The sequence below is a fragment of the Theobroma cacao genome, chromosome 1 (genome assembly GCF_000208745.1).
Source record: "Theobroma cacao cultivar B97-61/B2 chromosome 1, Criollo_cocoa_genome_V2, whole genome shotgun sequence".
Lineage (NCBI taxonomy): Eukaryota > Viridiplantae > Streptophyta > Magnoliopsida > Malvales > Malvaceae > Theobroma > Theobroma cacao.
In genome coordinates, this window is record NC_030850.1 from 4,555,217 (window position 1) to 4,577,299 (window position 22,083).

The window sequence follows — 22,083 nt, forward strand, 5'->3', positions numbered from 1 at the left end:
AAGAATGCCCTACAAACTAGCAAGTCCTACAAATCTAAGTTCTCAAAATCTATCTTCTATGTTCACTTTTCACAACACTCCCATATTCAATCAAAAGGCTTCTTCCTTGACATATAGCAAATAACAAAAGTTACCATCAAGAAAGGAAGTTAGTAAGCTAGAAACATCTATCCATCATATATCATATATGAGAGAATTAGGTCCACAGGTTATAGGATTGATGCAGATAACTTCTTTCAAATTGTTTCGGGAGATACTTGTTCATATTACATCTATATAAAACATAATCCTAGCATTTACATCCAACAAGCAACCTTCCCATCCTCTCTATCTATTCTTTCTTTGTGCCTCTGAAAAGCATACCATCTCAGGGGAATTGGTTCATTCACATTCGGTCAACTAATACTCAGCTGTTCATGTTTCAGCATCCTAACTTAAATCTTTAAAGACAACCCTTAGAAATAATCTATGGGCATGATTCCATCCACTAATAAGTTGAAACAGGCCAACAAAAACCCTGCCCCCTTGCCACTCTCTCTTTTTCTCTTTTTCCTTCTCCTTTTGCTAATAGCATAAGCGTTCAAACTTAAATCCATAATCAAATACAATGTAAGCAGGACAGATGATCACAGCAATTAAAGCCATTACTAAAATCAGATAATATGATTTAGCCTCTAATGCCTAAAACTTCCACCTCAACATAAGGCTTCTCTAATCAATTTCAAGTTTTCAACTAGCCGATAAAATAAGATTAAAAAAAAAAACATAAACCAATATACAAAACTCACTCACGTAAGCAACTCCAAAGAGTTTCCAAATTTACTAATTTTATAGTAAACCCTCCATTTAAACAAAAACAACGAAACATCTAATGAAACAATTTAACGCAAAAATTAGTGATTCACTCGATTTCCATGACTTCCAACTAATTTTAAACTCCACAAACCCTAACAAGAAGAAACAGAAATATTTTACATTTTCGAATCATTTAAAAAGTAATTCTTTCTATCTATCAAACATAAAAAACACACAAAAAATTTCCAAAAGGAAATATTGACAAGAGATACTTTTTGTTAAAATCACCGAGGGTAAAACGTTTTTTCATTTAGCAGGAAGCGAAGAGAAGATGCGTGCAACGTATTCTTGTTGCTCGCGAAACCGTTGTTTGAGGTAACACTCGAGGATCTCCATGACGGAAACGAATCGCTTCATTTCTTCGAGTCGTCGGGTGAGTTCGGCCTCTCGAGCCCTGGCTCGTTCGAGTCGAGCTTCCGTCTCGGCGAGCCGGACTCGGAGATTATCCACCACCAACGCGTTGTCATTTCGAGACGGGGGGTCTAAATGGTGGTTCGGTGAGAGAGATCGCTGATGACCGTAACACATTTTTTGACAGAGAAAATAAACAGTTTCGGTTTTTTCCGTAGAATCGAAAACGTTTCGAAGGATCGAAGAATGGACAAAGAGATTGATTTTGTTGCAGAGCAGTCGCCTATCGGCCAGAGAGGACGTTTGGTTTGGGATTAACGGTTGCTGTCTGCTGGTTGATCTGGGCCGTTGGATGTGATTACTAATTTCCCAGAGATGATTTGATGGGAAGGGTTGACCAACCCAAGATCATTCCACTATTCAGTTCTTCCAACCCAACCCAAGATATGATATGGGCCCGCTGTCAACAGGCATCATAAGGGCTTAAAAAAAATGATATTGTCCCAAAAAAGCACAAACAATTGTAGCAACTTTAATTATTCTTTTTTACATCTTTGTTATTATTACTATTTGATGCTATTTAAAATATTTTTACTACTTTTTTTTTCTTGTTAATTTTTTGTTTATTATGAAAAAATTGTGTATATTATCAATATACTCCTAGTCTATACTTTTTGCATGTTTGACAAGTGTAAATAATGTAAAACAATTACGACAAACAAAATAAAAGTAAAATCTTTGAATAATTTATTATTTGTTACTCAAAAAGAATAAAAAATTTGATATTACATTTCTTAAAATCATTGATAATTTGTTTTCATTCGTTAAGTTATTATTTTAGTTACAATATATATATGTATATCTTTTGTCCCTTTTTATAAAAGACAATAACAAATTTTTTTTATTAGAAAGTGTGGCGTCGTTAAAATGTCTTCATGAAACGGTTACTTTACAATAATAAAATATATTTTTTATTCAAATTATGCAACGTAATCATATTAACTATTTATTACATAATAAATATGCATAATTTAAATGAAAACAGATATAAATTGAGTGAAATAACATATTGGTAAAATCTTTTCTCTTAAATAACCTTAACTACGTTCTATATAACATTTTTATATTTGGCAAGGTGATTAGGATTAATTTATAGTATTATTATGTTGTATGATTGTTGCTATCTTTTTTGATGGCTTTCGGTTGGTGTAAACAACAAAATTCAGTAAGCTAATGATACTTACGTGCAAAATGTGAGACAGACTCACATAAAAAGCTTAAATTATATCTGTTATTCAAGGATTAAACAAATGATGATTCCTTCCTTTTAAGTAGCAAATAAAAATAAAAGTGGTCTCCATTTTAGCTTTGCAATCATATCTTCTTATTGTTTTATAATGCATTCAAATGTCTAATTTAGTGCTTAAAACTAAAAAAAAAATGCATTTTTATCAAATAAATAATTAAAATAGATTAAAGAAAATCGTAAGTCGTAATTTCGTAAGGANTAAGGTTGTTGATTTTTTTTTTTTTATATAGTTATAAGGAAAGGAAAAATGAATTAGATTTCGTGTATTTTTGTTTTAAGGTAAAGGATCCAAGACAATAGAATCGAATTTTATCTGTTTATTACTAAGTTGGATTTTTGAATAAGGGAAATATGCATAAACCTAATTTATTCTCAAATTACGTCATTAAAATCCACAAGAATTTGGTCAATTTCATATTCCAAGGGGTTTTCTATTTTTTATTTTAACGAAAAAACCTGAAAACTTGGCCTTAGCCCGCGTAGTATGTATGCATCTCACGCGGACTGCGCTCAACATACTTCAGGAGCATTCAGGACGAACAACTTAGCCAGTACAACCACCGTCCATGGAGACGCCTCCGCCTCCTTACCTAGACCCAAACCACCTCAATCCCTTCTCTCAAGCCTCCTCTCGCCTCCCAGAAGACACCGTATTTTACTCCATCTACCCAGACAATTCCCTTTCCCAAGACTCCCTTCAATCCCTCCACCTCCAAATCCTCAACTCCATTTCCCCTTTCACTTCCTCGTACGTTTGGCAGCATGAACCCTTCACTCTCACCATTTCCTTCCACCCTTTCCCTCACCTCCACGGCCACGTCCGTTACGGTGACAACCTAAACGACGAATGGTTCACCGTTTTCCTCCTCTTCCAAATTTCCCTCTCTTTCCCTTCCCTTTCCATCCATGTCCACGACTCCGACGGCGAGTTCCTCTTAATCGAATCCGCTTTCCACCTCCCCCGTTGGCTTAACCCCGAAAACTCTCAAAACCGCGCGTTTATCCGACGCGGCAAATTCCATATCATCCCCAAACGCTCCCTCCCTAATCCAACCCTGACCGAATCCCTGAACTTTCTAATAGAAAATGAACAACTTGCTCGGGCGCCAGATTCCGTTCAATCCGTCATTCGTAATTGCATCGAGGATTACCCGGAGAAAGCGAAATTGAACAGTCATACGGTCCGGGTTCGGGTTCCGGTATCGGTTGCGCACGTGTTGAGACACGCGCCGTCGTTGATTTCTGTAGCGGTCGAAGGGTTTTACGACCGGGATATTGATTCAATGAAACACGCGGCGAAGATGGAACGGTTTTTAAAGGGAGGGAAAGAAGTAGAGATGGTTACCGTGGCAGTTGAGATGTCGAGGGCAATGTACGCGCAGTTAATGCAGCAAAACTTTCACGCGCCGAAGTGTTATCCGATGCCGAATAAGGGTGACGTGGAGGCGGAGCTGGGGATGAAGATAGCGTGTGGGTTTGAAATGATGTATGAAGAAAAGAGGAAAGAAGGGGAAGAAGGGAAAGGGAGTGGCTGGAAAAAGTATAAGGAGAGTTTGGAGAAGAGTGGGTATTTTAAAGGGTTAATTCCTGGGTCTACAGAGTATAAGAGGTTGATGGAGAATGCTGAGGAGTATTATCGGAATAGTTCTTTGTTTTCTAAGACCAGGTATTTCTCTAGTTTCTTACCTGAATGTTTTATTAGCTCTTTAATTTAAGTTTTGCTTGATTGTTACTTGTCACTGTTTAGGTTTAGTTTGGTTGTTAATTTATTAGTATTTCCAAAGGCTAAAAGTTAAAATCTAATATTGATATAAAAGCAAATATTAACAATTTAAAAAAAAAGGGAAAATAAAGATTTGTTTTTCTTTAATAACAAAATGCATGATATTACTTTTATATGAAAAGATTATGTTAGAATTTATGTTGCATTTCAGTCAGTTGTTCATTTTTAATCACTTTCTATGTTCTCTTTTCTTTTTACTTTTAATTTTTGCTTTATAGGAGTAACTTTTTAGCTCAGTTGGGAGGATGGGTTTTTAAAAATCAGTTGTTCGGATGTTTTTGATGGCTTAAGAGAACCTTTGCTTAGCAAACTTGGATAGCACTCTCTTGGATATCCTGCTTGTCTTGTGGAGACAGTGTAGTTGTATGTGGAAAAAAAACCCATGTCTACTTAAATATATTAATATTATAGAGACATTTAAACAATTTATGAACATGGTCTGGATAAATACGTATTTGCATTTGTTGGGAGGTCAGAGTTAGCATTTTCTCTCAAAAGCCTCATTTTTCTTATCGCTGTTATAGTTGTATGACTGAGAATGTGGTGATTGTTGCAGTGAAATGTTGAATGCTCCTGTGAGACAAATAGATGAGATTCTTTCTTTAACCTATTCAGCTGATGATTTCAAGAATCATGACATTCCACCTTCGGATGACGATTCTTGGCTTTACAGTGGAGAGGATGAGTTGAACTCTGTTCTCCAGGATAGACAAAAGGAGATGGAACTTTACGAGGTTAATCGTAAAAAGAAGAAGAAGTCCAAAGAGCATCAGGATACTGGTCCATCCTCCAGCTCAAAGGCTGAAGGTTTTGATCTTAGTGATATTGTGAAAACCATGCAGGGGTTTATCCATAAGATGTCAAGCTATGAGGGAGCTGAGGTTCCTGAAGACAGGTTGGTGGACCTTTTAATCAAAGCTTATTCTGCTATGAAATTTGTCGCTGATTTGCTCGTTGATATTGTGATGTGTTAATAATCCAGTCATAAGGGATTTTCAATTTTAAATTCATGTGCCCAACTTTTCAGTTAAAACATTGCATAGTTCACTTTTCCTTCTGATATTTTCACCTCCCTTTGCAGGGATCCTAAGGAAGTGGAACTTGATGTGGAGCGCTTTATTAAGGACATGGAATCAGTAATAAAAAATCAAGGTGGAGAAGATGTGGCTAGCGATGTGGATGATGATGAAGGTTCCTCAGACATGGATTTTGGTAAGTTCTTCATCACTGACAATTTACACTTATAGGACCACCTAGTTGCAATCTATTTTTAGCAGACAGAGGTAGCCTGTTTGAGAAATAGATACAACCCTTTTTTTTTTATAACCCAAGAAATAGATGCAACCTTAACCATATATCCCGCACAGAAAAACTATCATCTCTAGTGCAAACAGGATACACTGCATGTTTGCTCTCTTCATGACCTTTATGCAAGAGTTTAATTGCCCAGAAGTTGCTTGAATGATGGTAGTCATCTATATTTCTCTGATATGGATATATATTCATTTTTTTGACCTGAAACTTGTATGGATAATTCACTTTCTCTCTTCCCAGCCCTTATTCTCAATATATTTCTGGAATCTATATGATTTAAATATCTGAGAAACACTGCTTTACCTGTTACTAGGATATATTGTTCAATGAATGAAATCTGGCTCCTTTATATATGCTCCTTTTTTTTGTCTTTTTGAATTGTCATAGTAAAGTTAAAAGGCAGTTTGGGTGATTTGTGCTATGCAAGGTGGCTTATCTTTTGATGTTCTGACATTTTAAAGCAAATTTATGTCATACTTTAACGCCCTCAAACTCAATCCTTTCATCCTCTTCCCTAAAAGGTACACTGACAAAAAAAAAGGCTGCCCCTTTTCTTTGTTGATGAGGTTTTGGTTATTGATCATGAAGCTGCCCCTTTTCTTTGCTGATGAGGTTTTGGTCATTGATCATGAAGCTGCCCCTTTTCTCTACTTTATAAACACTACTATATTAATCAGGGACATTAGCATATGATCAAGGAATAACATATCTTCTCTGTAAATGTTGTGGGGGCTGATACAGATTAAACAAATTTATTAATGAAATCTGCAGATGAGTCTGAGGATGGAAGTGACTTATCTGATCATAATGCGGATGGAGAGGATTCCTTCATGCATTCCTATTCTGATGCTATGAATTACGAACTGAAGAATTCTACACTCAAGAAAAGCTTCATTCATGCAAATGAACAGTCCTCCCTTAAAAATGAGGTATCTTTCATCTTTTGTGTAGGGATACTATACTGGGCTTCACATGACATGCCAATGTTTAACTGTTTGTAATCAATGGCATGAGTTGTATTGTTGAGTAGAGGATCTGCGAATATAACTCATTTGTTGGCAGGAGAGCTAGTGACTTCTGCACGCTTGAATTCTTATATTGAATTTCGGGCATTTGCCATCCCAGCCTTGCTCTAGACAGGACAATGCTAGCCAAACATATAGAACCCTGTCAATCCAGACAAGCTTTATGTTTTGGGTAGCCAACATGGCCTACCAACTATCCATCGCAGTTTATGGTTTTTAATGTGGTCCTTAATGCATGAATATATCGTTGCAGGGAACATCAAATGCAACAGAAGATATGGATGAAGAGTTTACTCCTGTGGACGTGGATGTCAACCTTGTTAAAAACCTTCTTGACTCTTTTTCTTGTCAACAAGGACTTCCTGGCCCAACTTCTAATTTGCTTGGGCTGATGGGTGTACAGCTTCCTAAAGATGACAGTAAGGGCGAGTGAGATCTGTAAGCTTTGGTCTCATGCTCAATTATTTACTTGTATTACAGGGTCCATGGTTTTGTGGGGAAACTCCAATATGGAGATTGTACCGAGAAATCACTGGAATTCACTGTATATATTGTAGCTTCATCATCCTCCTTGTAACTTAAGGTAGCAAGTTGCTTTTGAAATCTATTATCTATTGAAACTCTGAAGTTGTGTTTCAGTTATTACAATTATTGTGTCATTTTTTGAGTCATAATTTGATAAAATTTTCAAGTCCTGTGACTTTGCGGGTTACCCTGCTGTCTAAAGAGCGAACTGTGAGCAAAGAGACTTGGAGTTTTTACAAAGCCTCGTGCTAGAGTCAAATTTTTAACAGAGCTGAGTGTTAGAGTCGAGCATACTTGATACAACAGATGATGTGCTATCAGCACTATGTAGAAAGATGTAAACTATCGGATCAAAATTAAAAAAAGGAAAGATGTATACGAATCAACGGGTATTGAAGAATGTAGCATCTTTGGCATACTTACCGAAAGAAGATGAATCCTTCTAGAAAAGAAGTGGTCAAAAGATGAGATCTTTCTGGTAAAGAAGGGTTTCCTTCTTCGTGAAAATTCTTGGATTTTTCTGTGTTTGAATCGACAATAAGACAGCCTAGGTCGAATAGTTTGCTTTGTTATTTAAAGAAAGTTAAGCTGTTGGCTTGATTAATCCAGAATAAAGGAAAGTGTCCTCAAACAATGGAGGAGACAATTTTGTGTACCTTTGCATGAAAACAAGCGTTCCCTTTCATATAATGTCTTCCAGTATTATAATTTTACAACAATGTAACTTTTCTGAATTAACACTGAAAAGGAAGCAGTCACTATACAAGACTTAAATGAAACCTGACTCTATAGTTATAGAATTGAAAATTAACAAAATAAAACATTATAACTTGGAGATGTCAATGTGCCCATGGGACCTATGAAAGTGGAAGTTAGGCGGCCTTCTTTCTTAAAACAAGGAAAGCCCAGGTCGGAGGTATTGAATGAAAATGATGATTCGGTAACATCTCATCCTTCCTTACCAGCCATCAGCCTCATCACTCGATAGCAACAACAACAACCACGACAATATTGGAAAAAATATATAATCCCAGCAATCCACTTCGCTTAATAAATAAATAAATAAATAAAGGTGGAAAACAAGGTCCATGGGGATGGAGGAGACACCAGTGACCAAAAGCTAACAAATGGGATCTCAGTTTTCTTTTTATGTGGCTCGGTTTGTTCTGTCTTTTTTGACATCTGCTGTTTTTTTCTTCCAAACTTGGACCCACCCCTTAAAAATCCCGCAATCGTCACTCACCTCCGAGGAATCCATATCTTCAACAGTTGTTGTCTGATCCAACGGTAATCATCGAATCTCTCATATATTCAACGCCGTATTTGAAGTGGCCAAAAGCACATTCAACCACTGCTTTACAAATATCTATGTGAATTCTTGGCCCTTCTCTGTTCCTATTCATTGTCTCTTTTGGGTTTGTTAAGCAAAGAATAATAAGAAGAAGATGGTGTCAAAGACAATTGATTTGTTGAAGAAGGATCTTCCTGTGGAACAAAGCTCTCTGGTTCTTTCTCAAGATGTTAAGACTGGTCTTGTTCTTGTTGACGTTGTTAATGGCTTCTGCACCGTTGGAGCTGGAAATCTGGTAACTTTCCCAAACTTTCTTTTTCCCGTAATACAATTTTGTGTCATTGCCTATATACTCTTGCATGCTTTTGATAAGCTAAATTAATTTTTTCTTTTATATTTTGGATAAATGGTAATGTGGGGTATTGTTTCTGTAGGCTCCAAGGCAACCTGATAAACAAATATCTGATATGGTTGAAGAGTCTGTGAGACTAGCCAAGCTGTTCTGTGAGAAAAATTGGCCTGTTTTTGCTTTCCTTGATTCCCATCATCCTGATATTCCTGAGCCTCCTTACCCTTCTCATTGCATTATTGGAACTGATGAAGCAAGATTGGTTCCTGGTACTTCGCTATTTTGATGACTACTTATTATTCATGCTCATTTATTTCTTCCTTTAAAAATATGAATTTAATGGCATGCATGTTTATGTATTTTAGCTCTCCATTGGCTAGAGAATGAGCCTAGTGCAACACTTAAATGCAAAGATTGCATTGATGGGTTCCTTGGTTCAATTGAGGAAGATGGTTCAAATTTGTTTGTTGATTGGGTTAAAAATAATCAGATTAAAGCTGTAAGTATTTCTAACAATTACAAAGAGACAGTTCAGTTTTGATTGTTGAGTTTTGCTCTTCGGTTGAGTGTATCTGGGAAAGACTTAATGTATGGTTTTACATAAGATTTTGTCTATTCTGATCTACCTTTTTCGGATTTTGAAGATCCTGGTTGTAGGGATATGCACAGATATTTGTGTATTGGATTTTGTATGTTCCACTCTATCTGCCAGAAATCGCCAAATTCTTACCCCTCTTGAGGATGTGATTGTATACTCCAGTGCTTGTGCAACTTTTGATCTTCCAGTTCATGTTGCCAAAGATATCAATGGTGCTCTGGCTCATCCTCAGGTAGTTCAAATCATAGATAACAGATTTTAAGATTTTAATCCTTGTTTGGTTCAATTTTGATATGCATTAAACTTAAAAAGCTCGATATTTAAGAAAACATTTCTCCTGGTGAAGTAATTCAGTGAGTTTAATTTTCCAAATCTCACATCATTCTACTTTTAATTATTGAATAAATAATTCATTACGTCTTGAACATTTAGTTCACCATCAGAGAGACTATAGTGGTATCATATGGATAATAGCTCTTGGGATTCTTGGAAGAACAGTTCATAGAAACTTGGCAAAAAAAGTATGAGCTGTCTTGAATGCTATACTAAGTGACAGTCTAATAACTTACAGAGGTTGGTGAGAAGCAGAAAAGTTAGTATTAAGTTACTGATGCAAGCGTAGTTCTTTTGAGTTTTTTTATCCACAGATGCTTTCTTTTAAAACGCTTCGTTTGGTAACCATTTTCATTGGAAGCCAATGCAGTCCATGTGTCAGGAAGTAGAGAAAATAAATAGTCAATAACAACAGCACAATTGTGGATAGGATGATTTTTTTTTTTTCAGATATAAACTTAAATCAGTAATGAATACTCAGCCAATATCATATTTCATAGGACATAGGCATCATGGAGAAAGTGATTGATCACCGAATCATCTATATGACTTCACTCTGTTTTTGGAGTTTCACTTGTATATCAATTATCCAATTCTTCTTCTGGTTTCTCATAGGAACCACAACTAGATGGCATGAAAGAACCATTTGATCTGCTATGGTGTTTGTACTGATTTTTTTTTTTTACTATAAATTATTTTAAATCATTGTTTCTAAAATTTCAAACAAACTGATTGCTAATATTTTAATCTTGATTCAAATTACCTTCCATTTTTTGAAGGCAGTAACGCCTGAAGTTAGATAATTTTTGTTCTTAAATTGGACATTAGATTTTTATCATACCTTCAGCCAAAAGTTGTACATAAGAAACCAAGTTACTATGGATGCTTGCATGAATATAACCTGTTAGGCTGCACAATGGAAATTGGGATGATTAATATCAGACACGGTGGAGAGAAGTATTAAGGAAAGTATTTTGGAGAAGTGTTGAATTCCCCAATGAGCTTGCATTAGCATTAAAATTCAGTACTTGAGGATGAATTTGCTGTGTGTGTGCAGAAAAGGCTTTGCTTTCTAGCTTTTAGTTTCAGCAGACAAGAAGATATGGTGTGAACTGGATATTGAGAAATGCAAGTGAGGGGAACGCCTAAACAGACTTACACGCACACATATGTATATACATAGAGAGAGTCATTAATTCTCTTAGACATCATTTTCCCTTGGTTACTACATTAATGTGAAGGTGTTTCTACAGTAACTAATCTTTTTTTTTTTTTTTGATTGCAAAAGTGTTTGTGATCTGAGATCAAGTACAATAGTGATTACTCGTTGACTGTTTGCTTCAGCATACTAGAATAAGGTTGAGACTGGACATTGAGAACGTAATTTAATACAATGGATAAAGTACTGTGGTTATAATTGCAGAATGATAACCCATAATAATACCGAGGCAATGCTTAAAAAGAGACACTGCATTACTGTGAAGATGCTTTTTAAGTTACTTAGCCTAGAATGAATTCAAAAGATTTTTTTTTCAAGGTTCCTTCATCAGCCACAATAGTTTTTCCTTTACAAATAATAAAAAGAAATGTGTAAAAAAAAAAACAAAAAGATTGGGCTGCTTGTTTTCTTTTTGATAAAAACTCTTTTGAAATTTTTTCCTATGGCAGGATCTCATGCATCACATAGGTCTGTACATTGCCAAGGGAAGGGGAGCCAGGGTTGTATCAGAGGTCTCATTTGCTGTGTGTGTTGAAAGTGATACAGACCTGTAAACAAAGTTAGTTTGGCTCCAAGTTTGAAATCAGTGTCCAAGAAGAAGAAGATGATCACGATGTGAAGGACACATGACTTACCAGAGCCTGTATGCATCGTTTCATTAATAGGATACTTACTAGTTTATTATATGCTTTTCATTTCTGTTAAGCTTTGTCAGTACCAAGCCACGTGTAGGCTACTGGTTTGTTTAGTTTGTACTGTAAGGGAGACAAATAGCTGTATTTTGAAGATTCACTTGGCATCTGTTTCCCATAATTCTTATATCCTTACTGCATGCACTCCATAGTTCAAACCTCCAGCCGGCCCCTAAGGAAGAAGAATTGGGGGAAACCATTAGATAAGTAGACTCTGTTCTTATCACCAACTTTTCTTACCTGTCATTGGTGTAGAAAATAACTTGAAATGGCTGAGATCCCATCACTCTGATGTTGAATTGAAACAAGCAAGGCAATTTTGCTTAAACTTCTGGATGAATGAGAACGAAGAATACAGATAAACAAAATATTCCTTTCACGTTGATAATTACAGACTATAAAACATTTACAGCCGACAGAAAACATGCTTTTCCAGTTCATAAACAAAATGAGAATAGGAAAAGTGTTGCCTTCTGTGAAAGTATCACTAAAAGGAAAGTAAGCAACTTTGAGAAGAGGGACGAAACCATTATAGTATAAGCTAACACACACAACCAAACAGTTTACCTACTGCTACCAAGTCCTTGTCTTAAACCATTGTACTTCCGATGCAGTGCAGGATGTACGCAGGAAAAGATGGATGTCCTTTGCTTCTTTGGTTTGACACCAAAGATAAATGACCTCAAAGGAACTCGAGAACGACTATCTGAATGTGGCAGTTGGCCACTTTGACGGCTCCTAGATCCAGAAAGCCCCCAATCTTCTGTCAACTTTGCCAGAGTTCTCTCAACTTCAAGCTGTAGTGTTGTTACATGATCTAAACCTGCTTGCAATTCATCTGCTACTTTGTTGTTCTCTTGTTTCATGTTCAAAATCTCTCCTTGGAATTTCGCTGCTTGGTAACTTGTGAACTTGAAGTCGTCATCTTCAGCACTTGCTTTCAAAGCCTTTGTTATTTCTTCCTGAATGTCACACAAAGATGAGAATCGGTTCTTCAGTTCTTCTTTTAGTAATACACTTTTTTCCACCCAGACAGTCAATTCAGTCTGTATTTCTCTGAGGTGTTTGTATAATGGTCGCACATCGGATTTTAGAGAGTATTTTGCAGTGCTACTTCCATCTTGCTTTTGTCTTTCCTCTAGTTTTGATGCCTCAGCTACTAAGTCTTTCACTGCCGTTTCAAATTTCTGTACCTCATGGAATGCAGTGCTGAATCTTAACCAGAAATCCAAGTTCTCCTCTAGCAGTTCATCAATGTTCATCCGGAACTTTTCTTCAACTGCTGAAGTAGTTTGAGACTGGTTAATTAGCATTACTCCAAGGTCTTCTTGTAATTCTTTCTCTGGTGTCGTGGAGGTTTCAGTCAATATTGATTTCTCAGAACTTACTCGAGTTTCAACATATTGGTCAGTATTGCTTTCACCAAGACCCGTTTGGAAAAGGCTTAGTTTCTGACGTAAGGACCGAATCTCTTCATCTTTCATGGCGTTAGTGCTCTTCAGTTCCCTTAACTGCAATGTTATCTCAAACAGGCCATTCTGGTTCTTTGTCTCCACTTCCGTGAGCTTCTTCTTGGTGTCCTTGTAGTTTCGAAGCATTGTAGTATACTCCGTCAATAGATTCTTCTCTCTGTCTTCCATACCTTTCAAGAACAACTTCTTCCAGTCTGGCTCATCCTCTTGGCCTCTTTCCTGTTCGTTTGGTTCAACTTTGGCAAGAGTGTCCACTGTCTGTGAAGAAGCTTGCTCATCAACTTTGTCTATCAGGTCTTCACAATTCTCTGAAGGCTTAGAAGCTTCATGGCTAACACCTCCATTTACAGAACTTGTAATGAAATCATGTTCTTTTGCATCCTCCCTCTCTTTTACTTTCACCTCTTCCTTCCCTTCCAAGTTTGCATCCCCACCCTTTGTAAAGCCATCATCATGATCAACTTTTTCTCCTTTTTGTTCTGGCTCTTTGGATGATTCAACTTTAACCAGAGAGTCCCCTTCCTTTCGTAAAGAACTTGAGGCTGAGACCATCTCCTCTGGTTTTGCACTCTGCAGAATTTTGCACCCATCACTTGGATTCCGATTCTTGCTCTCTTGTTCTTCAGACTCTTTTTGGGATTTGACTTCAGCCGGAGAGTTCTCTCTTCCGGATGCATCAGCGACCTCACACTCCTTGCCTGCTTTCACCTTCTCTGGCTTCTTGTCACTATCTTTGATCTTCTCCTTTGACAATATCACTTCCACGGAACAGCTCTTCTCTCTTTCAAGCTCCTCATCTGGCTGCACACTATTCATTTTCTCAGAAAGGTGATCAAGATAACAATGTGCTTCAGTAAAATGTGTTTGGAGGTTGTTGTTTTGGTCTTCAATGCTCTGGTTCAAACCCTGAATCCCGTGCAACTTCTCCTCCATCTCCCTTAGCTTGTTCCTCAAATCTTTTTTTCCATCAATCAGCGTGGCCTTATCATCTTCCAAGGTCCGAATCTGGGCTTGGAGCTCATCAGTCTCTGTTCTTAGTCTTTGGATAAGAGCTGTCTGAGAAGAGACTGCAGTTTCTAAGTTGATCACCTTGTTCACAAGTTCATCAATCTTCTCCGCCATTTCTGTCACAGTCAAAGATTCACCAAGGCCAACTTCAAAGTGCTCCTTAATCTTCTCCCTTAAAGACTCCAAGTCTTTTTTCTTTTGGGTTGTGTCACTCACTTCCTGTTCCAATCTTTTAGACTTTTGCACTGCTATTTCTGATTTATCTGCGCCAGATGGCTTTTCCTCACTGACTTCGTTTAAGAGAAATGCGTTCTTGAGAGAGTCCAACTTATCCCTGGCATCTTTGATCCTTCTCTGCTCCACTTCTGCTTCTATGACTGATCTCTCCTGTTTCTCCTGCAGCTGATCCAAAGTCTCTTTGCATGATTTCAAAGCCGTTGCCGCCATCAGATTTCGAGCCTCATCATCTTCAATGACCCTACCTTCACCAAATTCATCTCCCAAACTGCAAACTCTCTCTTGCATTTCTTTTATCTCATTCTCTATTTCCCAGTACTTTGCCAGCCCACTCTCATAAGAGCTCTTAACAAACTCCTTTTCAGTCTGCAATGCGAGAATTCGTTTCTGAAGCCTGTCAATCTCCTCAAGTCCCTGAGCCTTGGTCAAACCAGACTTAGGAACTGCAGTGGCAGTGGCTTTTTTTGATTTCTTAGGTTGCATTTTCTTCGTGGCTGATGTTATTAAACCCTTTAAATCTTTGATAGGAAGCTTCGGAACCTTGGGGATATTGGCTTTTGAGTTTTCTGAAGACTTCTTTGGAAATTTTGGTGAGCCATCTTCCTCTTCATCATCCATCGCAAACTGGACTTGCTCTGGAAAAACAGAAGCAATTGTGTTGTTTGCATTTTGCAGCTCTGTTGATATATGGTCATACCGTTCAGCTAAGGAACGGTAAGCTCTGTAGGATTCTTCCACAAAATGTATCAGTTCTGGCCTCTTTTTGTAGTACATTTCTGCTCTCTTGGCAAAGGAGTCTCCATCTTCTTCGATGAGCTTAAGCACGCTAGCTACTTTTTCCTCCATATCTGCAATTCCCATTGTATTTTCTCATAGAGTTTTCCAATTGCATACAGATACAGCTTGAGTATTTCAAAGCTAAAAACTAGTTGATCATTGATAAATTATAGCACCAACTTCATACGTATTCCTAAGCTGTTACCACATATAATCATAAGTTTGGTGGATGGATTCTTTATCTTTTCTTAGATTTTCCTCTTAAGTTTTACCATTTCAATAATATGGAAACAGAGATTTGATCAAAATTTAACCTTAGGTAGATCATGGACTGAGTAAATTGAGTCCCTGCTATTGATCTAAACTAATTCATGATCAGAAATATAGACTTTAAAAGGGAATTAATTGTAATAAGGTTGTACAAAAATAGATTTTTCTGACTGTTAGGAGATCATTGCTTCATTTAATTGTGCCAGAAAATAAATAATAATATACAAATTTTTAAAAGAAAAATAAAAGAACATGCAATGAAGATGCTGGATCATAAATCACAATGAATTTAAACTCCATCTGTCTACCTGCATTTACAATGTGTCATTTGCATCAAAATTATCAGAAAGGACTAAACTATCTATATATGATGATGATGATTTTACATCAACCAGGCCAAAATTTCAGCTTTCATTCATAAAAAAAATCCATTCAAAAAGGGAAAAGCAAAGAGAATCAAAAAACAACAACAAAAACCCAGAAATGATTATGCTTTCAACATAAAGGAAAAACATAAATACCTTGAAGGTTTTGTTCCAGCCATTTTGACTGCTTTGTTCTGATGTGGCTAGCCCACCACCACGAATACGCATTGCTTGCAGCTCTTTGCAACATATTTTTACCTTATCACCCTTTTCTTCTCTATTGAAAGAACTGCAATACCAAAAACATGTAGAAACAAAAAAGTCTCTGTTCTTTGTTTCTGTTAAGACCCCAAAAGCATGCAAAACTCTACACCTCTCTCTCTCTCTCTTTAGCTTTAGCTTTGTATCTTATCTATCTCTCTATAAAACAAAGCGAAGACATGGAAGCCAATAAGGAAAAAGCGAAGGGAAGAGAAAGGCAAAAGAAGAAGAAGCAGAAGGAAAAAAAAGTCTTGGTTTTGACAAGGAAACGTGCAACAAAAAAATCTGTATCTTTTGTTTTTGTTATAAGATCATGGAGGGGAGCAAACTTCGCCCGAATATATTGTTGAAGCAATGGAAAGCCTTATTTCTTCTCTTTGCATTAAAATAAGCCATGAAAGTGGCATCGCAACTTAAAAAACAAAAACAAAGCAGTTCAAAGGGTTCAGCCAGTGGTCCGTCTCCACGTGGCATTCTTGTCTGTTTCCAGGGTGTTTAGGGCACCCCACTTTCATGCTTTAGGATACTTCTTTTAACCGACTTTTTCCATTTTCCATAGGGGAATGAATTACAAAGGTTTTCAAAGGTGTGGGAAAACAATCCATTTTTATTAGGAAATAAAAGTTGTTTAAGCCAAGTAATCTGTCAGTCTGTCACCGACTGGACTTGGAATCTCCTCGTCTGAAAGACTAAACAGCTTTTGTAAAAGGATATGCTTTTAATAGGGGAGTGTTTGAAGATCAAAGTTAGGTGCCCTAATCAATTGAATAAGCAAGTACAGGTATCTCTGTTGGTATATATTTTTGGGAGGGGACCCATTTTTTGAGAATTAAAAGCACAAAGCGTTCAGCATTTCTAGCTAATTGCCCTTTAGGCCTCCCTGGCTTCATTTCGGTAACCAAATGAAAACTTCCAAGTCTCCCATGGTAGAAACGTTGAACTGATAAGAACAAAGAATCCCTGACTATTAAAAAATTTAATATAAAGATAAATTTACGTGAATGATTTGTAACAAAACATAACGTATTTTTTTGATAAAAGTTTGATTTTATCATAATATGAATATGATGATAAAAACATCTTAATTATTTAAGATTAATGAAAAATTTATTGAAGAGAATTTTGATTATGACATGGATAACAACGTTTACTAACTTTGGATCTTCAAAAATTAGCACATTGTCACATTCTTGCCTTAAATAAAATGGTTATAATATTAGCAATGGTCTCTTTCGAAAGGAAGGGAGAACAGACACAACTTCTCTAAGATTAACAATCTAGTTATTTCGTTGTCATCCGCAAGCCAAGCTCCTGATACTCTCATTGCAATAGCTTTATGTTGATCAAGGAATTGTAGCAATAAACCGCTTCCCCTTCTTCCTAAATGAAAGGGACTCGTCTTTCAATTAAAATAAAGTGATAATAAGGACAAGAAGTGAAAATCTATAAAGATTATCTTGAACAATAAAATGATGGCAAGCCTGGTAGCAGCAACCTAAAATTTTTCAACAATAATTTGAATCATGGCTTGCATGTCATGACTGCCAAAAGATGGGAAGACATGGGACTGGGGAGGGGGCCTTGATTACTTTCCAGACATGGGGCCAAAAGAGGCAACCCATAGAGCACAGCTTTTCTTTCCAGACAAAACCATGCTCTCAACAACACTTTACCAAAGATTACTTGAATCGTTGCTTAGAGTAAAAGCTAGTGGGCGTCATTGCCAAGGCAAACTGGTTATGTGGGGTTAGACATGGAATGGTAAAGGTGAGAATGAGACTTGGGACTGCAAGATCAGCATGTAACGCACGCTCTCAAGAAGCCCCTCCTTTTTTTAAGCTTTATGGCAACAACTGCAGGATCTTCATGTGATCACAGCAAGCACCGAGAACTGATTTCATCACTGCACGATTTCATCATATTAAAACCGCAACTCAAGTGGTCCATATGCAAGGCCCACTGAGCTAGGAGCCAAGAATAGTATTTCCAATTTTTTTTTTCTTTTTATTGATGGTATGAAATTTGAGGAACTCATTTGTTATTGCAATTCAGAATTACAGAACCATGTGGACCACCTTCACAGCGTGAGGTTGCTGTTGAGAGGAAGAAAAGAAGCAGCAGAACAACTTTGAGGACCCGCTCCGTAGCGAGAGACGAAACCTTGGGCAATATTTTTCTGTCAAAAGAGTGAAGTGACACCTCTTTGCATTGCTCATGAACTCTCCCTTTTTCTGTTTCTACTGAACAATTGCAGCTGGGGACCGAGTGTTCTAGATTAATTTTAGCTATCATCGACCACAAAGCACAAACTCTTGGAGCTCTCATTTACATAAGTAACTACATGACACAAACTAAACAACATGCAATCGATCAATACAAGAATGCAGCAAAATATAACAGAAAAATAATCCTCATGGTAGAGGTCAAAAAAGGATTTACAGAATTGATAGGACGGTAGATTACTCGAGGAAAATATCAAAATTATTCACAGTAGCGGTGAGCTGAAAAGCAAGGATCGTATTCACAGTAATACTATTTACTGAAAACAAAAAGACTCTCCATCATATCATTGTTTTTCCTGATATCAATTCAACGCATGTAAGCAGGAAGGATGACTAACAAAACAGAGTAAAATCCTGAGAACAAGTGTCTTCTTGAAGCAGAGAATAAAGCATCCTCTGTGCATCTCCATTCTCCATGGATGTCGGTCCTCTGCATTCTATCAGAAGTTGATGCAGATCCTACCATTCATCTCTACCATCGCTTGCTATTCTTTTTACATTATTCTCTGATACTATAATAAGATTACTTCTTCAAGAGTACTCCAAGGCTGAAATATTAACAGAAACTTATCAACATTCAAGCAGCCAGTTCTAGGCTTTCAGAAGTTCTGAAGAGAAGAGAACCACTGCTGCATAGAGTTGCTTCCCTCTGCATATTTGACCAAAATGCAAATAAAAGTTAAAGTGTGCATGAAAAAAATCTTAGGCCCATGTAAAAGAGCAACAAAGTTAATGGCAAGAAACACCCAATGCAGCAATTTCTGTCAAAAGAACATGTATAAACATCTTTTATTAACTAAGAAACACCAAACTCATAAGTCATAAGTAGGGATTATGGAATTCAACAGAATTTAAAGAGATAAGCTAACAAGTCAAAAGCCAAACCCCCTACCATAAAAAGCTATTCACACAGACAGTTCATCATTGATCGACAATGTTTGCAATATTGTCCAGAGGCATACTACCAAGCAGCTCCCTATGGTTACTTGTCTGATATTAATAAGTGTATGCAAACTGCATCAAATAATAAAATTATAGTATTGGGCAAACTCATGTCTGTTCTCAGTTAGACTAAGGTAAACATGAACTGCTGCTGCCTAAAACTACAAAGGGCCACTCAGGAAGCAGCTCGCAAGAAATAGGTTGGAAGAAAGAAAGGTTGGCCCTAAAATGGCAGCAAGAATAACTAAGACTCTGAAAATTGATCCTGCAAAGTTTTCTAAATCATTTGGATAAGTTGCATCAATGATACCTACCAATTATCTCAGAAGGGAGATACCTCATAAAATCCTAATTTGTAACACTCTTTTCTTGGCATTCTGTGCCCCCCACCACCACAACCAAAAAAAAGAAAAAGAAAAAATGAGGATACAACAAAAGTTCTGCATGTCAAAGCACATCATCTTATACTTTTCCTATACGTTGTTTAAAAGGAACGAAACTAGAGGCTGCATGTAGTCACTTGAACACTCTCCACACTACATCAAGTTTAAAGCATCTAGTTAACAATTGCAAGTGTGAAGTTCATGTTTCATTAAAATTTAAATTCCATCGAGGCTTTCTTTAATTGAAGTGATGTATGCTGCAAGGATTGAGTGCAGTGAACATGAAAGTATGCTATAAGTTGCAGCCAAATTACATGATATTGCCTTGTTAAATGGGCTATAAGGGACCTAATTTCTAGAAAACAAGGCAAAATTCTCGTTAAACTATACTTCTCCAATTAGCTTCCGAGTACAGAACAGTGATATTTGTTTAATAGAGATAGCAAAACCTTACAGTTAGACACAGAAAGGCATGAAGAACAATCTTAACTTCTTGACAAAGACAGATATGAAGCCTTTTAACCTGAACAAGTTAAAACTGTAGCTTCCAAGACAGACGAGCATTTAAGATGCCATAGAACCAATCAATTCTCACAAAACACCGTGCCATAAAATTCAATGGCACAGGTTAAATTTGAACAGTTCCACTAACAAGCTGATTCTAGGTGTCAATGCACAATCAATCAAAATAATATCATAAATGAACAAAGGAATTAAATAGATTTTTATAGGAATAAGCTCTTACCAGAAGATAAGCCATTAGGGAGGTTCCTGATTGCACACAAGAGCTGGTTATTAGAGGCCTCTACGATTTCCTTGCAACCAGGTCTATAACAAGGAACCAGCACAGCAAACCCACCATCATCTTCACCATCACCTTGAAAGCCAGGACCGTGGGGCTCTTCCCACCCAATGGACCATTCTGGACCATCTGATTCATATCCAGACAAATGCATGCCATCTGATGGAACTACCACGATATCGCATTCTTTATCAACCACCCTCCTCTCTTCACAACTTTGCCACTGTCCCTTTCCCTTCTTTGGGGTTATTTTTGTCTGGAATTTAACAGTTTCAGACTCTCTCAACCCCAAGCCCCAATCAGAAGAAGAAGAATTCAGAGAATTTAAAGAAGACCCATTTGAAACAGGTTGTTTCTCTTTACTTCCACCACCCCAAAACCACCATGGAAAACCAGGAAAGGAAACTGCCATTTTTTTGGAACAACCTTAAAACTACATAAATCCTCTTCCTTTTTAAGTCAAAATGGTTACTTTTTCTTGCAGTTAACCACTAAATTAGGAAATGATCAATTGAGTTTGATAATTAAAAAAGAAGATCAAAATTTGGAAAGATTTTAATTAAATCCAACAATTTTTTGAATAACAATTGAAGCAAAAAAATAAAAGCTTCTAAATTAAGCTCAAGCAAACTGTCTTCACTATAGATTTTCTTCAAAAAAACTCAAGCCCAAACAAATTTATCCAATAAAATGGGTCATTTTCTAATACCACTGTTTTCTTTTTTCTACAGTTTAATGACCCTTTTTTCTTTCCTCAAAATTGTGCAACCAAAGTCACCAAAAACACAAAAGCCCTTAGAAGTCCCAAATTTAGAACCTTTGCTCCAAGTGAAAAAAAGACAAACTTTTTTAAATCAAATATTTTAATTTTACAGAACTGAAACGCCGCTAAAAGCTCAAAATTTTTAGAATCGGCGATTCGATTATGATTCAAAGATATTGCGTTCCGGGGAAAATCGGGATAATCCGGGATCGGAAAAGGATCAAACGGTCTACCGAGGAAACCAAAACCGAGAAAAAAATGTTTCACCGGAAAATCAACAAAACCGACCGCTTCACCAGAGGAAAACGAAAAATCCAAGCTTTTTAGAGGGCAAATAAAATACACGGTTGAATTCACTGATAAAAATAGGGTTAAATTCAACAAACTGTAGAGAGAGAAGGAAAATTTTAATCGATTAAAAATTGAAGGGATAATCGAAAACCCTAAAATTTACTATCTCTCACTCATCTCCATTTCTTTCTTCACTTTCCCTCTCTAGGTTTCTCGCTCTACTGTGACAATCAAGAGTCAGTGTCCTTCTAGAATTTATAGAGACATTTTTTTAATTAGTATTTTTTTCTTTTAAGTATGAGTTTTTTAGTCCAAGCACATCGGACGGCCCAGATGCAATGGTGTGGGGGAATGATTAAAGGATATTTTTACTAAACAAACAGATAATTGGTTAAAAATTTATTTAACCTTTGATCTGGCGACAAGAGGGAGCGAGAACCGTCCAGATTTTGCTTACGTGGGTGTCGTAAAATCCAATCATTGCGTGCTCACGGCGTTGTAGCGGTTGACACGTTAGCTCAGCCCTTGTTAACCTATAAATAATTAGTTTAGATTATTATTATAATATGTTGAATTTGGGCTTTGC

The 22,083-nt window shown here is 36.8% G+C and overlaps 5 protein-coding genes across 5 annotated transcripts; 2 read left to right on the forward strand and 3 right to left on the reverse strand.

Moving 5' to 3' along the window:
• LOC18611455 (protein SKIP34) lies at positions 794–1,560 on the reverse strand. The gene has a single exon (XM_007047712.2). It carries the CDS (start codon positions 1,381–1,383, stop codon positions 1,102–1,104), a length of 282 nt encoding a protein of 93 aa, XP_007047774.1. The 5' UTR covers positions 1,384–1,560; the 3' UTR covers positions 794–1,101.
• LOC18611456 (protein ecdysoneless homolog) lies at positions 2,999–7,328 on the forward strand. Its single transcript, XM_007047713.2, has 5 exons — positions 2,999–4,181; positions 4,855–5,193; positions 5,380–5,510; positions 6,384–6,541; positions 6,891–7,328. Exons 1-5 carry the CDS (start codon positions 3,082–3,084, stop codon positions 7,068–7,070), a joined length of 1,908 nt encoding a protein of 635 aa, XP_007047775.2. The 5' UTR covers positions 2,999–3,081; the 3' UTR covers positions 7,071–7,328.
• Positions 8,243–11,795, forward strand: LOC18611457 (nicotinamidase 1). Its single transcript, XM_007047718.2, has 5 exons — positions 8,243–8,748; positions 8,888–9,071; positions 9,168–9,301; positions 9,447–9,632; positions 11,402–11,795. Exons 1-5 carry the CDS (start codon positions 8,608–8,610, stop codon positions 11,504–11,506), a joined length of 750 nt encoding a protein of 249 aa, XP_007047780.2. The 5' UTR covers positions 8,243–8,607; the 3' UTR covers positions 11,507–11,795.
• Positions 11,998–16,487, reverse strand: LOC18611458 (protein NETWORKED 2D). Its single transcript, XM_007047719.2, has 2 exons — positions 15,930–16,487; positions 11,998–15,209 (listed from the first exon to the last, which is right to left on the reverse strand). Exons 1-2 carry the CDS (start codon positions 16,021–16,023, stop codon positions 12,208–12,210), a joined length of 3,096 nt encoding a protein of 1,031 aa, XP_007047781.2. The 5' UTR covers positions 16,024–16,487; the 3' UTR covers positions 11,998–12,207.
• On the reverse strand, positions 18,364–21,725 carry LOC18611459. The gene is made up of 2 exons (XM_018113904.1): positions 20,387–21,725; positions 18,364–18,965 (listed from the first exon to the last, which is right to left on the reverse strand). The coding sequence occupies exons 1-2, from the start codon at positions 20,853–20,855 to the stop codon at positions 18,916–18,918; spliced, it is 519 nt and encodes a 172-aa protein (XP_017969393.1). The 5' UTR covers positions 20,856–21,725; the 3' UTR covers positions 18,364–18,915.

What these genes read in the sequence shown, in the direction of transcription:
- LOC18611455 (XM_007047712.2), bottom strand. Translation starts at nt 1,383, where the DNA reads ATGTGTTACGGTCATCAGCGATCTCTCTCACCGAACCACCATTTAGAC.
- LOC18611456 (XM_007047713.2), top strand. Translation starts at nt 3,082, where the DNA reads ATGGAGACGCCTCCGCCTCCTTACCTAGACCCAAACCACCTCAATCCC. An exon ending in GCTGAGGTTCCTGAAGACAG is followed by an intron (nt 5,194 to 5,379) that starts GTTGGTGGACCT and finishes CTCCCTTTGCAG; the next exon opens with GGATCCTAAGGAAGTGGAAC. An exon ending in TTCCTCAGACATGGATTTTG is followed by an intron (nt 5,511 to 6,383) that starts GTAAGTTCTTCA and finishes TGAAATCTGCAG; the next exon opens with ATGAGTCTGAGGATGGAAGT.
- LOC18611457 (XM_007047718.2), top strand. Translation starts at nt 8,608, where the DNA reads ATGGTGTCAAAGACAATTGATTTGTTGAAGAAGGATCTTCCTGTGGAA. An exon ending in CCGTTGGAGCTGGAAATCTG is followed by an intron (nt 8,749 to 8,887) that starts GTAACTTTCCCA and finishes TTGTTTCTGTAG; the next exon opens with GCTCCAAGGCAACCTGATAA. An exon ending in GTGCTCTGGCTCATCCTCAG is followed by an intron (nt 9,633 to 11,401) that starts GTAGTTCAAATC and finishes TTCCTATGGCAG; the next exon opens with GATCTCATGCATCACATAGG.
- LOC18611458 (XM_007047719.2), bottom strand. Translation starts at nt 16,023, where the DNA reads ATGTTGCAAAGAGCTGCAAGCAATGCGTATTCGTGGTGGTGGGCTAGC. An exon ending in GCTGGAACAAAACCTTCAAG is followed by an intron (nt 15,210 to 15,929) that starts GTATTTATGTTT and finishes TGGGAATTGCAG; the next exon opens with ATATGGAGGAAAAAGTAGCT.
- LOC18611459 (XM_018113904.1), bottom strand. Translation starts at nt 20,855, where the DNA reads ATGGCAGTTTCCTTTCCTGGTTTTCCATGGTGGTTTTGGGGTGGTGGA. An exon ending in CCCTAATGGCTTATCTTCTG is followed by an intron (nt 18,966 to 20,386) that starts GTAAGAGCTTAT and finishes TCAAATATGCAG; the next exon opens with AGGGAAGCAACTCTATGCAG.